At 41.6% G+C, this 14,751-nt stretch overlaps 1 protein-coding gene, 1 non-coding gene and 1 pseudogene across 4 annotated transcripts in view; 2 read left to right on the forward strand and 1 right to left on the reverse strand.

The window, feature by feature from the left end:
• The window catches only part of CUNH20orf194 (chromosome unknown C20orf194 homolog), a 173,810-nt gene that overhangs the window by 40,193 nt on the left and 118,866 nt on the right, over positions 1-14,751 (forward strand). For all 3 annotated transcript variants that reach the window (XM_033185811.1, XM_033185812.1, XM_033185813.1), the window contains exon 7: positions 7,199-7,276. In XM_033185811.1, coding sequence (XP_033041702.1) covers positions 7,199-7,276 — 78 coding nt within the window. The remainder of the gene's footprint in view (positions 1-7,198; positions 7,277-14,751) is intronic.
• Positions 4,520-5,081, forward strand: LOC117068530 (annotated as a pseudogene).
• On the reverse strand, positions 6,656-6,764 carry LOC117069194. Its single transcript, XR_004431439.1, has one exon. It is a non-coding gene; the product is annotated as a U6 spliceosomal RNA (small nuclear RNA).

Genomic DNA, 14,751 nt, shown 5'->3' on the forward strand with positions numbered 1-14,751 from the left:
GCCCTAATTCTCTTTAATGTGAAGCCTGAGAATGTTGAGGAAGCCACAGAAGAAAAGTTTAAAGCCAGCAGAGCTTGGTTTATGAGGTTTAAGGAAAGAAGCTGTCTCTGTAACATAAAAGTGCAAGATGAAGCCTTAAGTGCTGATTTAGAAGCTGCAGCAAGTTATTCAGAAGATCTACCTAAGATACTTGATGAAGGTGGCTACACTAAACGGATTTTCAGTGCTGACAACAGCCTTGTATAAGAAGATGATGCCATCTAGGACTTTCTTTTTTATTTTATTTTTTTATTTTTGAGACAGAGTCTCACCGTGTTGCCCAGCCTGGAGTGCAGTGTTGTGATCACGGCTCACTGCAGCCTTGACCTCCCAAACTCAAGCCATCCTCCCACCTCAGCCTCCCAACTAGCTGTGACTACAGGGGTACACCACCATGCCCAGCTAACTTTTCTATTTTTTGTGGAAATGGAGTCTCACCATGTTGCCAGGGCTGGTCTTGAACTCCTGGGCTCAAGTGACCCTCCCACCTCGGACTCCCAAAGCACTGGGATTACATGTGTGAGCCACAGCACCCAGTCTCTAGGACTTTCATAAATAGAAGTCAGTGCCTAGCTTCAAAGGACAGCCTGACTCTCTTGTTAGGGGCCAATGCAGCTGGTGACTTTAAGTTGAAGTCATTGCTCATTTACCATTCTGGAAATCCTAGGGCCCTTAGGGATTATGCTAAATCTACTCTGTGCTCTTTAAATGGATCACCAAAGCCTGGATGATAGCACATCTGTTTACAGCATGACTTAGTGAATATTTTAAGCCCACTGTTGAGTCCTACTGCTCAGAAAAAAAGATTCCTTTCAAATATTACTGCTGATTGACAGTGCAGCTAGACACCAAAGAGCTCTAATGGAGGTGTACAAGAGGATTAATGTTGTTTCATGCCTACTAATGCAACATCCATTCTGCAGCCCATGGATCAAGGAGTCATTTCGACTTTCAAGGCTTATTATTTAAGAAATACATTTTGTTAGGCAATAGACTCCTCTGATGGATCTGGGCAAAAAAAAATTGAAAGCCTTCTCAAAAAGATTCACCAATCTAGATGACAGTAAGAGCATTCATGATTCATAGGAGGATGTCACAATATTAACATTAACAGGAGTTTGTGAGAAGTGGATTCCAGATCTCATGAATGACTTTGAGGGGTTCAAGACTTCAGTAAAGGGAGTCACTGCAGATTTGGTAGAAATAGCAAGACAACTAGAATTAGAAGTGGAGCCTGAAGATGTGACTGACTTGCTGCAATCTCGTGTTAAAAACTTTAATGGATGGGGAGTTGCTGCTTCTGGATGAGTAAAGAAAATGGTTTCTTGAGATGGAATCTACTCCTGGTGAAGATGCTGTGAACATTGTTGAAATGTCAACAAAGGACTTAGAATATTCTGCAAACTTAGTTAATAAAGCAGTGGCATGGTTTGAGAGGATTGACTCCAATTTTGAAAAAAGTTCTGCTGTGGGTAAAATGCTAGCAAGGCCAGGCATGGTGGCTCACACCTGTAATCCTAGCACTTTGGGAGGCCAAGGTGGGCGGATCACCTGAGGTCAGAAGTTCAAGACCAGTCTGACCAACATGGTGAAACCCTCTACTATAAATACAAAAATTAGCTGGGTGTGGTGGTATGCACCTGTAATCCCAGCTGCTCAGGAGACTGAGGCAGGAGAATCGCTTGAACCCAGGAGACAGAGGTTGCAGTGAGCCACGATCACGCCACTGGTCTCGAGCCTGGGCAACAGAGCAAGACGACTCCTAAAAATAAATAAATAAATAAAATGTTATCAAATAGCCTGGCATATTACAGAGAAGTCTTTTGTGAAAGTAAGAGTCAACTGATGTGGCAAACTTCATTGTTGTCTTATTTTAAGAAATTGCTGCTGGCACAGTGGATCATGCCTGTAATCCTAGTATTTTGGGAGACTGAGGCAAGAGGATCACTTGAGACTAGGAGTTCAAGATCAACCTGAGCAACATAACATGATCCCATCTTTACAAAAACAGATTTTTGTTTTAATTCATTGGCATGATGGTGCACCTGTAGTTCTAGCTACTCAGGAGGCTAAGCCGGGAGGATTGCTTGAAAAGGAAGCAGTCTTTCTGGAGGATTGCTCCAGAAGTCAAGGCTGCAGTGAGCTATGATTGCGCCACTGCACTCCAGCCTGGGTGACAGAACGAGACTCTATTTCAAAAAAAACAAAAAGAAGGAGAGAGAGAAAGAGAGGAAGGAAAGGAAAGGGAAGGAAGGGGAGGGAAAGGGATTGCCACAGCCTCTTAACCTTCAGCAGCCAACACCCTGATCAGTCAGCAGGCATCAATATGGAGGCAAGACCCTCCACCAGCAAAACGATTATGATTCACTGAAGGCTCAGTTGACTGTTCGCATTTTTTAGTAATAAAGTATTTTAAAATTAAGGTGTGTACATTTGATTTTTTTAGATGTGTTATTGCATACTTTAATAGACTATGGTACGTTGTAAACATAACTTGTATATGTACTAGGAAACCAAAATATTTGTGTGACTTGCTTTATTGCATTATTCACTTTATTATAGTGATTTGGAACCAAGCCTGCAATAGCTCTGAGGTGTGCCTGTAGTTCACTGGGCTCTGGGTAGAGCACTCAGCAGGATTTTGTCTCAGTAGCAGGGAAAAATCAACCCTACACTGAGCAGTGGCTTCAGACCTTCCTAATAATTCATAAAAGCAGGACCCCAAAGGATCAAACTGTTTTCTAGTAACTTAACTGCTTTCCAGAATAAAGCATAAGAATATTTATAGGAATACCAAAATATTTAGCACCCAGCAAGGTAAAATTCATAGTGTCTGGCATCCAGAGATCATCAGGCTTTAAAAAAGCAGGAAAACACAATTGATAATGAGGTAATCAGTCTTCAAAATTGGCCTAGAACTGACAGAAATGTTAGAAGACAAGGACATTAAAACAGTTATTATAACTGCATTTCATGTGTTCAAGAGGCTAGAGGAAAGACTGAGCCATAGAAGATATAAAAAGAGACCCACAGCTGGGTGCAGTGCCGTGTGCCTGTAGTCTCTGCCATTCAGGAGGCTGAGGCAGGAGGATCACTTGCACCCAAGAATTCAAGGCTAGCCTGGGCAACATAGCAAGACCCCTGTCTCAAAAACAAAACAAAATAAAAATTCAAACTTCTAGAGATGAAAACTACGTCTAAGATGAGGAATGCGCTGGATAATAATGAATGCAATAATTGAGAATTTTTTAAAGAGGAAATACACACTAGATGAGATTAATGACAGATTGGATAATGCCAAAGAAAAGATTAGTGAATTTGAAGCCATAGCATTAGAAACTGTCCAAGGTGAAGTGCAGAGAAAATAAAGAATCCAAAGTCATAGTCATGAGGACAGCATAAAGACATTTGATATCTTTTTGTTTTGTTTTGTTTTCCTTTTTATGGAGAACAGGGTCTCTCTATATTGCCCAGGCAGGTCTTGGACTCCTGGGCTCATACTGTCCTCCTCCTCCTCCTGCCTCCCTGAGAGCTGGGATTACAGGTGTGAGAAAAGTTTGCTTTGCATTAATCTTTTTTTTTTTTGAGACAGAGTCTCACTCTGTCACCCAGGCTGGAGAGCAATGGCACGATCTTGGCTCACTGCAACCTCCGCCTCCTGGGTTCAAGTGATTTTCCTGCCTCAGCCTCCCGAGTAGCTGAGATTACAAGTGTGTGCCACCACACCTGGCTAATTTTTGTATTTTTAGTAAAGACGGGGTTTCACCATGTTGGCCAGACTGGTCTTGAACTCCTGACCTCAGGTGATCTGCCTGCCTCAGTCTCACAAATTGCTGGGATTACAAGCATGAGCCGCTGTGCCCAGCCTGCATTAATCCTTTCTTAGCTATTGGATAATGTGTTCCACCAAACAAGGTAGTTAACCAAGAAAGAGGAGACAAGTAAACCACAGAGCCAAATCCGTCAACTGAGAGCTCCAGGATGATATCAAAGAATGTGAATGTCCAGCCAGAATGAGGTAGAAGAAGAAAGGGAGTTTGATAGAGTTTCTGATATGTTGAAATCAGTAGTTCTCAAATCGGGGTGAATTTGTCTTCTTCTTCCCCGTAGGCATTTGACAATGTTTGGAAATATTTTTGGTTTGCATTGTGTGGGGGAGGTGTTATAGGCAGCTAGTGAGGGCCTACAATGCACAGGGCAACCCCACAGAACAAAGAAATATCAAGCCCAAAATGAAAATAATGTTACTGTTGAGACACCCTGGAGTAGGCAAATTGGATGGGGCTGTTAGAAAAAAACAATTGATTTGTAAAAAAAAGTATACAGGTGATAAAAAATGAAGCTGTTAGTACTTCTAAGAATAATAATAAAGCAAATTGGAATGTAAAATGTACTTAGCCTGCAGTAAATAGTATTTACATGGTTTTCACATTGTAAACAATAATTATTAATAAACCACTTCAAGTGACAGCAACGCAAGATGACAGCCACAACAGGCTCAGTAGTAAAAGTCCCTTGCAATTTCTGACTGTTGGAAGAACTCGAAGAAAGCCAGAAAGGAGTAGGAGATGACACAGTTAGCTGGAGTCTAGAAGATTACGAAGACATGACACTTACAACATGGACAGGGATGATAATTGGGCCTCCAAGAACAATTTATGAAAACCGAATATATAGCCTTAAAATAGAATATGGACCTAAATACTCAGAAACACCTCCCCCCCGTAAGATTTGTAACAAAAAATTAATATGAATGGAGTTAATAGTTCTAATGGAGGGGTGGACGTAAGAGCCATATCAGTGCTATCAAAATGGCAGAATTCATATAGCATCAAAGTTGTCCTGCAAGAGCTTCGGCACCTAATGATGTCTAAAGAAAATATGAAACTCCCTCAGCCACCTGAAGGACAGTGTTAGAGCAATTAATCAAAAAGAAAAACCACAGGCCCTTCCCCTTCCCCCCAACATTCGATTTAAGCAGTCTTCATTTTTCACAGCAGTAAATTTTCTAGATATGTCTTGTAGACCTCAGAGTACTGGAAAGGAAGTTCCCATTCAAAGGAAGTTAAGATACTGTAAATGATACTAATTTTTTGTCCATTTGAAATATGTAAGTTGTACTATAACAAGTCATCCTGTCAAGTGTAGCCACTGTCCACGTAGTTGAACTTCTGGGATCAAGAAAGTCTGTTTAAATTGATTCCCATCATAACTGGTGGGGCACATCTAACTCAACTGTGAAAAGACACTCACACCATTACCTTGCTGCTGATTACATGGCCTGGGGTCTCTGCCTTCTCCCCTTATCCTCCCACCTCCCACTTTCCCTGCAACAACAGCCCTCTAGCTTGGGGGGCTTGTTAGAGTAGATGTGAAGGCTTCAGGTCACAGCCTGTGGGACTACTGCTGGGTGTGTGGGGTGCTTTGCCTGCACCCCTGGTTTCTTAAAGTCTTAAATGATACCCCTTCCAAGCCATCATCCTTTCCCCCACACTCCTCCGCTGCTGCCTTTGGCCAAAGCATAGATTGTAACCCCTCCACTCCCCTCTGAGATTGGCCTTTGGTGAGGAATTCAGAGCTTTCCCCATATCTTCTCTCCCCCACCTTTATCAAGGGGTGCTGCTTTTTATTCCATCCTCCTCAGGTTGCTTTTTGCACCATCACCACCCAACACCTTCCATGACACTTCCTTGCTTTGGCCAGAAGCCATCAGGTAAGGTTGGAGAGTCTTTGACCTCACTTTGTTTAGTTTTGGAACCATACTTATTCACTCTCCACCAGCCTGGGAAATGAGTATTGGGTCCTCAGCCCTGCCACTCTCTGCTGTCATCGGCTAATGCATTGTTTTTAACTCAGGTTTTGATAAGGTGAAAAGAATAGTCACCAGGGTGACTCAGACCTGCCAGCTCTCGGAGTCCTTGGTGGTTAAACTTGGAGAAAGGCCACACGAAGACACTTGGAAGCACACATGATCCCTCTGAATTGTTTTACTTTCCTGTAATTGCTTTTGCTTTTAAAAATTGAAGTTTTAAACAGGGCTTTCATTTGGTCATCCTTGCAATCCACTGGGGTCTAGTTTGGAATCTGACAACTGGAACAAAAAGAACCTTGAATTCAGTGCATGCCTTGGTTTTGGTGCCGCTGCTGCTTCTCAAGATCCTCAGCAGGGATTAAGAAAGAACCAGGTGTGCACAGCAGATTCCCCGAAATTGGCAGGCTTGACCTCCTGGCAAATTGCTGCGTCTTTCCACTTGCTGTTCAGGACCACTAAAGGCTGATGCATACCAAAATAAAAGCAATTCGTTGTGTAAAAAAATTATTAATAAGCCCAAAAAGTCATTTTATGGTATTAAATGATGTTAGGATATGTGTGTGTAAACAGTTTGGGGCCGGGCACGGTGGCTCACGCTTGTAATCCCAGCACTTTGGTAGGCTGAGATGGGTGGATTGCTTGAGCCTGAGAGTTTGAGAAAGAAACAGTTTGGGAATAGGAATGGATGTAGAAGAACTACATATTTGCCAGAAGTCAATATTTAGTTTCTAAAGAAAATGAAGTGAGTTCTAAGTGGTTGCTTCGTTTTTTAAAAAATTATTTTTTGAAAATGTGGAATGCTTTATGAATTTACATGTCATCCTTGGAATTTGCATGTCATCCTTGCACAGGGGCCACGGTAATCTTCTCTGTATCCTTCCAATTTTAATATATGTGCTGCTGAAGGGAGCACCTAAGTGTTTGCTTATGAGGAGTGAGACTAGTCAGGGTTTGTGAAAGGTTGGAGTCGGGGATTACCATTTTTTATTATAAGCCTTTGTACCATTTGATTTTTAAAGCCATGGACATGGAGTTTTTGATTAAAATTTTATTTAAAACAAAGGCAAAAAATACACAATATACAAGTCTATATGTGCATGTGTGTGTGTATAAATATATATGTGCCCATTATTGAAGATAATCGGTACCAAAGTTTCTGAAAAAATAGTTTCCTTGTATGGGAAAACATTATATGTATAGGTGCTAATATAACTGATAAAATTTTGATTTATTATTCTATTCACACTAGTTTACACCAAAGGAGTCATTTCTGAACATCAGAAAATAATTCTGATTGTCCTAATGATATTGACTTAATTATTTCAATGTTTTTGCTCTCTGTTGCAGTTGCAGGATGTGAGTTTGAATCTATGGAATGTCTACAGCAAGATGGATCCTATGTCTCTGGAGAGTTTGCTTTCAGAGGTAAGGAGCCAAACAGTAACTTTTAAATATTAGTATACATCCAGCTCAGTGACCTGCTAGTGATCTTTAATTTGAAGAAATGCGAAGTATACTTTAGTTTGCCTTAGTCAAAAAACAGAGCAGTTTCTTTCTTGGTTATTGTCTTGAATTCCTTGGGGGTATAAAGGAGCCTGGCAAGTGACACTGCTCCCTCTTCCACTCTGAGGTAACCTCACTGGAGGCAAAACCAGGGCCTCCTGCCTGGCCTTAGGTTTAGGTTTTTACCTAAAGGCATTCTTTCTGTTGGACTGGACTTTAGAAAAACAATGCAGAAGGCTTTCTCTGGCATGAAAAGATAAAAAGATGAGATTATGGCTTAAAGGAATCAAGGATTAGAGCTGGGGGGCAAACTTTTTCTGTGAAAGTCTAGTTAGTGATATTTTAGCCTTTGTGTGCCTTGTGGTCTCAGTGGCAACTACTTGACAATGCCACAGTAGCATGAAAACAGCTCTAGACAGTCTTTAAACAAATGGGTATGTCTGTGTTCCCAGGAAACTATTTACAAAAATACATGGCCTGTCTATATCAGGATTGGGGGGAAATTTGCAATGAGGAGCAACAAACAGAACTAAAGCTTTAGGACTCTGTACTCTGGTTAGGCTGGTCAGTAGTGTCACTCGGTGGCCGTAGATTGATATGCATGATCATGGACTTAGAATTAGCCATTTCTCCAAGGAGCTTCAGTGCAATTAGCGAGGAACAATATTTAACAACCAAGATCTAGGCATTAGGTATGTTTCTTGCTTCTGTGAGGACATTGGTTTTAGGCCCTTTGAGTGGGCATGCTGAGAAAATAAAGTAAAAGAATCATAAGGAAAGGAAAAGATACAGTTTCAAAAATTGTATTTCCTTGAAAGCACAGAAGGTTTGAATCTACATATTGAAAAGTGCAGACCGGGCACAGTGGCTCACGCCTGGTGAGGAGGCTAAGGCAGGCGGATCACCTGAGGTCAGGAGTACAAGACCAGCCTGGCCAACATGATGAAACCCCATTTCTACTAAAAATACAAAAATTAGCCAGGCACGATGATGCACTCCTGTAATCCCCACTACTCAGGAGGGTGAGGCAGGAGAATCGCTTGAATCCAGGAGATGGAGGTTACAGTGAGCTGAGATCATGCCCCTATACTTCAGCCTGGGTGACAGAGCAAGACTCCATCTATGAAAAAGAAAAGAGGTCAAGTACGGTGGCTCACACCTGTAGTCTCAGCACTTCAGGAGGCCAAGGCGGGTGGATCATGAGGTCAGGAGATGAAGACCATCCTGACTAAAAATACAAAAAATTAGTCAGATGTGGTGGTGGGCACCTGTAGTCCCAGCTACTCGGGAGGCTGAGGTAGGAGAATGGCAGGAACCCGGGAGGCGGAGCTTGCAGTGAGCTGAGATCCCACCACCACACTCCAGCCTGGGCGACAGAGCAAGACTCTGTCTCAAGAAAGCAAAAAAGAAAAGGATATACCATGCCCCAGAGAAAATTGTCCAACAATGGTCAATACTGAGACATATTCTAATAAAGTTACTAGACTTCGCCCTAAGCCCTGAATCCCCCCAAAAAACAGTAAAATCCTTTGGCATCCAGGTACAGATAAACTAGAAAAATGCAGGGTGGCCTTGAGTTTCTCCATAGCAGAAAAAAAATGAAGCAAAACAGCTATAATAAAATCCTCAACAAAAACATAACACCCAAATTTTATTTTATTTATTTAAAATATATATATATATTTTTTTAGAGACAGGGTCTTGCTGTGTTGCCCAAGTTGGAGTGCAGCGGTGATCGTAGCTCACTACAGCCTTGAACTCCTGAGCTCAAGTGATTCCTGCACCTCAGCCTCCTGAGTAGCTGGGACTACAGACATGCATCACCACACCTGGCTAATTTTTTATTTTTCTCTAGAGATGGGGTATTGCTGTGTTGCCCAGGGTGGTCTTGAATTGCTGGAACCCGGGTGGCAGAGGTTGCAGTGAGCCAAGATTGTGCCATTGCACTCCAGCCCAGGCAACAACAGCGAGATTCCATCTTTAAAAAAAAAAAAAAAAACCTGAAAAATTAAGTAATAAAGATATAAATAACAGTACAAAGTGAAATGAACAGTAAAAGATAAAGCTGGATGGGTGAGGAAGGAGGGAGTAGGAAAAAGAAGTACACTAATTTTATTATTGAACATGGTCAGAGATTAAGGAAATTGAGCATTAAGGTTTTTTCTTTCTTTCTTTTTTTTTTTTTTGAGACGGAGTCTCGCTCTGTCACCCAGGCTGGATTGCAGTGGCACAATCTTGGCTCACTGCAAGCTCCGCCTCCCGGTTTCCCGCCATTCTCCTGCCTCTGCCTCCCGAGTAGCTGGGACTACAGGCGCCTGCCACCACGCCCAGCTATTTTTTTTGTATTTTTAGTAGAGACTGAGTTTCACCGTGTTGTCCAGGATGGTCTCAATCTCCTGACCTCATAATCCGCCCGCCTCGGCCTCTCAAAGTGCTGGGATTATAGGCGTTAAACACCGCGCCCGGCCCGAGCATTAAGGTTTTTACATTAGTTACAAGGTAAACACTAGTACTCAATAATAATTTTTTGTTTTGTTTTGTTTTTGAGACAGAGTCTCACTCTGTTACCCAGGCTGGAGTGTAGTGGCGTGATCTTGGCTCACTGCACCCTCCACCCTACAGGTTCAAGCAATTCTCCTGCCTCAGCCTCCTGAGTAGCTGGGATTACAGGCACATGCCACCACACCTGGCTAATTTTGTATTTTTACTGGAGACGGGGTTTTGCCATGTTGGCCAGGCTGGTCTTGAATTCCTGACCTCGAGTGATCTGCCCACCTTGGCCTCCCAAAGTGCTGGGATTACAGGCCTGAGCCACCACGCCCAGCCTCAGTAATAATTTAAGTAATGAAAACACTGTATATCAGAGTATTTGAAAAACAGCTAAAGGAGTGCTTATAAGAAATTTTTAATTGAAAATAAGTAGCCAAGTGAAGAAGGAGAGAAGAGTAAGGAAAGAATTCACTGCATGGAGAGCAGAAAATAATGAAATAGAACATACGAAAGTGATAGAACTCATACATAATGCCAGCACTGGTACTTTGAACCTGAGAATAATGAAATAGAGAAACTGGTAGCTTAATTGTGGTAGGTTATATATTTTTTTATAACTTTTTTTCCCCTTCATGCCCTTGTTGTAGTTAACAGTGAGTATTCTTTCCTTTACACTGTTGGCCCTGGTCATATGGAAGGTGATTGGTCATAACATGACATGTCTGACCCTCAGAGGCCTTCGGTGTTCTTATGTGATTTTTCTTGCCCTCTTACACTCTTGACATGAGAACTTTTCCCAGGTATGTGTCGGTCCTGAAATGACATACATAGAACAGACTGTAACAGCCCAGCTGAGCCGTAGCCAGCCTGCAGACCTGTGAGCAATAACCTGACTAATAAACTCATCTAACAAGAAAAAAAAAAGGGAGAAAGCAGAAATTTCAAAAGAAGAAAAAAGAGGGCAGTGATAGGTACAAGGAAGTTAAGAGTCATAAGAAAGTAATTGCGTCACTTCAATGCAAATACATTTGGTTAGAGGTTAATTAAAATAGGCCCCAGGATAGATAGAAAATCTAAAATAACTGATTTTAAAAAGGCAGAGAAATTACCAGGAACACATTTCATGAGTGAATTCTCCTAAAACCTTCAAATATAGTTTGAGAGCTATTTAAAAGTTCAGATCCAGCCAGGTTCTGAACTGGGTTCTGAATTCACGCCTGTAATCACAGCACTTTGGGAGGCCGAGGCAAGTGGATCACCTGAGGTCAGGAGTTTGAGACCAGCCTGGCCAACATGGTGAAACCTCTTCCCTACTAAAAATACAAAAATTAGCTGGGCATGGTAGCACATGCCTGTAATCCCAGCTACTTGGGAGGCTGAGGCAGGAGAATCACTCGAACTTGAGAGACAGAGGTTGCAGTGAGCTGAGATCATGCCTCCAGCCTGGGCAACAGAGCAACACTCTGTCTAAAAAAATTAAATAAAAGTTCAGATCCTACCGTTAAAACATTTTAATGTAGTGATGAACTAAATCAGACCAGACAGCACTGAAAAAGAACATCTTGCAAACTTTTAATGAAATTAGCTAAAAAAAAAAATTCAGACAGCACTGGATCTGAAAAAAAGAAATTAGCTGTTATCAAAACTCATAAAAAGAAACTGAAGAAAATGAAGACTACAGACCACTATTATGAATATTGATACCAGTATTTTAAGTTAAATATTAGCAAACAGAACCTAGTATCATATTAAAATAAAATTCTATGAAGTAGGGTTTTTAAGGGTTCTATATTTAGTTCAATATCTGGAAATCTATTAGTGTAATTGTTATACGAATTTTTCCTCTTGGAGCCTTTTATAATGACTCCATACTAAAAAAGGCATTTGATAAAATTGAACATCTGTTCTATTTAAAAATTTACTTTTTTTTTTTTTTTTGAAACAGAGTCTCACTGTCACCCAGGCTGGAATGCAGTGGTGCAATCTCAGCTCATTGCAGCCTCTACCTCCCGGGTTCAAGTGATCTCATACCTCAGCCTCCTGAGTAGCTAGGGCTACAGGTGTGCGTCACCATGCCTGGCTAATTTTTGTATTTTTAATAGAGACGGGGTTTCACCATGTTGACCAGGCTCGTCTCAAACTCCTGACCTAAGGTGATCTGCCTGCCTCGGCCTCCCAAAGTGCTGGGATTCCAGGCATTAGCCACCGAACCCAGCCTCTGTTTAAACATTTCTAATTAAAGAAGAATGTAAAAGAAAAATAACATCTGAAATTTTTGGTTTTTAAAAAAACATCATCATCCCCTGGCTAACCTAATTATGAAAAAAAGTGAAAATGCACAAATATACAGAGAATATAAGAATTAGGAAGACCATTTAACCACAGATAAAGAAGAGAGACAGGTAATTTAGTAGTATCTGCATGCAGTCTCCTCAGTTGAGGAGACTGCAGGTCACACATAGAGGCCAGAATAGCACTGTAGTTTTAAGAACATTGCTGGTGTCCCTAGAGTCAGTGGATAGGGTCCACTCGGGAGAGCATCTTTAATTGCACCTGGAACAGCAGTGACATCATGCAACTGAAGCAGCAGCGGTGGTGATTACCATGGGCTGTAGAGCAGGCTCTTTCCTAGTTTTCGGACTTCCTCTGAGCTTGGTATTCTTAGGTGATTGGAAGAAAGAGAAGGAAGCCCTTATGATGTGTGATAGTGGACTTCCATCCCAAAAAGTAGAGGCTGAGAGCCAGATTTAACTATATTTGGAAATAATAAAGTAAGGTGATAACTCTGCCTGGAAGTGCTCAGGATTGCTTCTCAGAGGAGTCATGTGTGGTAATCAGAGATTTTCCAGAAAAGGGAGAAGGTGGTAGAACATTCTAGACAGAGAGGGAAGGAGGCTGTCTGAAAGCCCCAGAATTGTCCTCTGCTGAATTTTGAGAGAAGGTGCTCTAATGTGGCTGCTTTGCCCTCCCTGGTATTTAAGCTAGTCCTTACGTAACTTGGGGAGGGTACAATGAATATGGACTTGGAGCCACCCAAGAGCGGCTTCTGCTGGATGCCAGCCTAGAGCCAAGAGTTCTGTTTGAAGTTCAGTATCCTTATCCTCTGGCTAAGGGCCAAGGCACAGTGGCGTGGTTCCTGACTTCTGTTGCTTTCTTCTGGATTTGGCCTTGAAGAATCTGAATGATAAACTTTCCATCCACCTCACCAGTTCCACTTACTTACAACAGTATCCATTTCCACAAATTCAGTGTTTATGTTGGGGAAAGTTGGGAGAATAGTGTGTCTACTGGAAAGCACACAGGTCCTAGGTATCTTGTCTAGATATTTTTCCGCTTTTGCTGCTTGTTAGTATTGAATCCTCAGGTAAGTCACTTTATTGCTTGGTGCCTCAGTCTCTTCTCTAAAGTGGGCATAGAGAAGTAGCAAAGATGTCAGGAAGATTTAAAAGGACAATATACATAAAACAACATTTCATACAGAATGCTGGTGATTTTTAGTATGAGTCATTGCATCTTGCACTGGAAAAATAGAATGTACATAGAGCTAAAGGCAGTACTTAATGATTCATTCTACCTTATTCTATAATTAGTACTGACATATCCACCTCCCTCAGGGGTGATTTTTTGGGGAACAGAGTGCCTATCTTCTTCTCTAACTCCTAAAGCACACAGTGTTTTTCACCTACAAGTCAGCAGAGAATTGATATTGCTTAACTGTTTGACTGCTTCCTGTCATAGACCCAAACCAAAATGGGTGTCACCAGGTAGGCCATTTAACTGGAAATATACTTCCTGAGTCTGTTTCTAATAGAATTGAAACACAATGTATTCTGTATTAATAGCCTTTTTTTTTTTTTGGTAGGGATTGGGGGACAGGATCTCACTGTATTGCCCAGGCTGGTGTGCAGTAGTGCTATCTTGGCTCACTGCAACCTCAGCCTCCCAGTCTCAAGTGATTCTCCCACCTCAGCTTCCTGAGAGGCTGGGACTACAAGCACTTGCCACCACGCCTGGCTAATTTTTGTGTTTTTTTGTAGAGACAGGGCCTCGCTGTGTTGCCTGGGCTGGTCTCAAACTCCTGGGCTTAGGTGATCCGCCCACTCCCAGAGTGGATGAGCCACTGCACCCGGTCCCTTTTTGTTTTTTTTAAGTCTCACAAAGTGAAGCATTCTGGTAAAGCTGAAGAGGTTGGACAGAGCCAAGTAAGGAAGGCGAAGATGCACTGTGAGATGGGTGGCTTTGGGCACAGCTTCCCTGAGGCTGGTGATGTGCATTGAGTATCTGAGAGAGAGCAGACAAGTGTCAGGATGTTGAGGGGAAGGCTCAGTTGTATATATTTATTTACATATATATACACACATGTTTATATATGTTATATATATCTGTGTGTTGTGTATAACATGTATATACTTCTGTATACATGTTATATATAACATACATGTAATTAATATATATTTATATGTGTATATATATAAATATTTTGAACTCAGATTTAAACATATTTGATGTGTTTATATCCATTGCAATTACCATCTTTCTCACAGCCAGCCTTGGGCTGACCTGCAGTAGAGGCAGTACTGAAGATATCTAGTGTGCAAGATCTGATAATAAGCACTTGATACAGGTTATTTCACTTAATTCCTATAATATCTCTGCAAGGTAGATAGTAGTCATCCCAGTTATATAAGGCATTTGAAGCTCTGGTTAAGTTCCTTGCCCAAGGTCACACAGCCAGTAAGAGGCAGAGATTCAAGCACAAGTTTTTCTGAGTTCAAACTTTCTTTAACTGTCGGAATGTGAATGACAGCCAACTTGAGAAGGAGAGTAGATCTGGGACCAGAGAGGTCAGACAGACGTTGAAAGTCTGAGGTTAAAGTGTTAGTTGGGAGCGCTAGAAGTGTATTTAT

This window comes from Trachypithecus francoisi, unplaced genomic scaffold, assembly GCF_009764315.1.
Source record: "Trachypithecus francoisi isolate TF-2019V2 unplaced genomic scaffold, Tfra_2.0 Lachesis_group21, whole genome shotgun sequence".
NCBI classification, from domain to species: Eukaryota; Metazoa; Chordata; class Mammalia; order Primates; family Cercopithecidae; genus Trachypithecus; species Trachypithecus francoisi.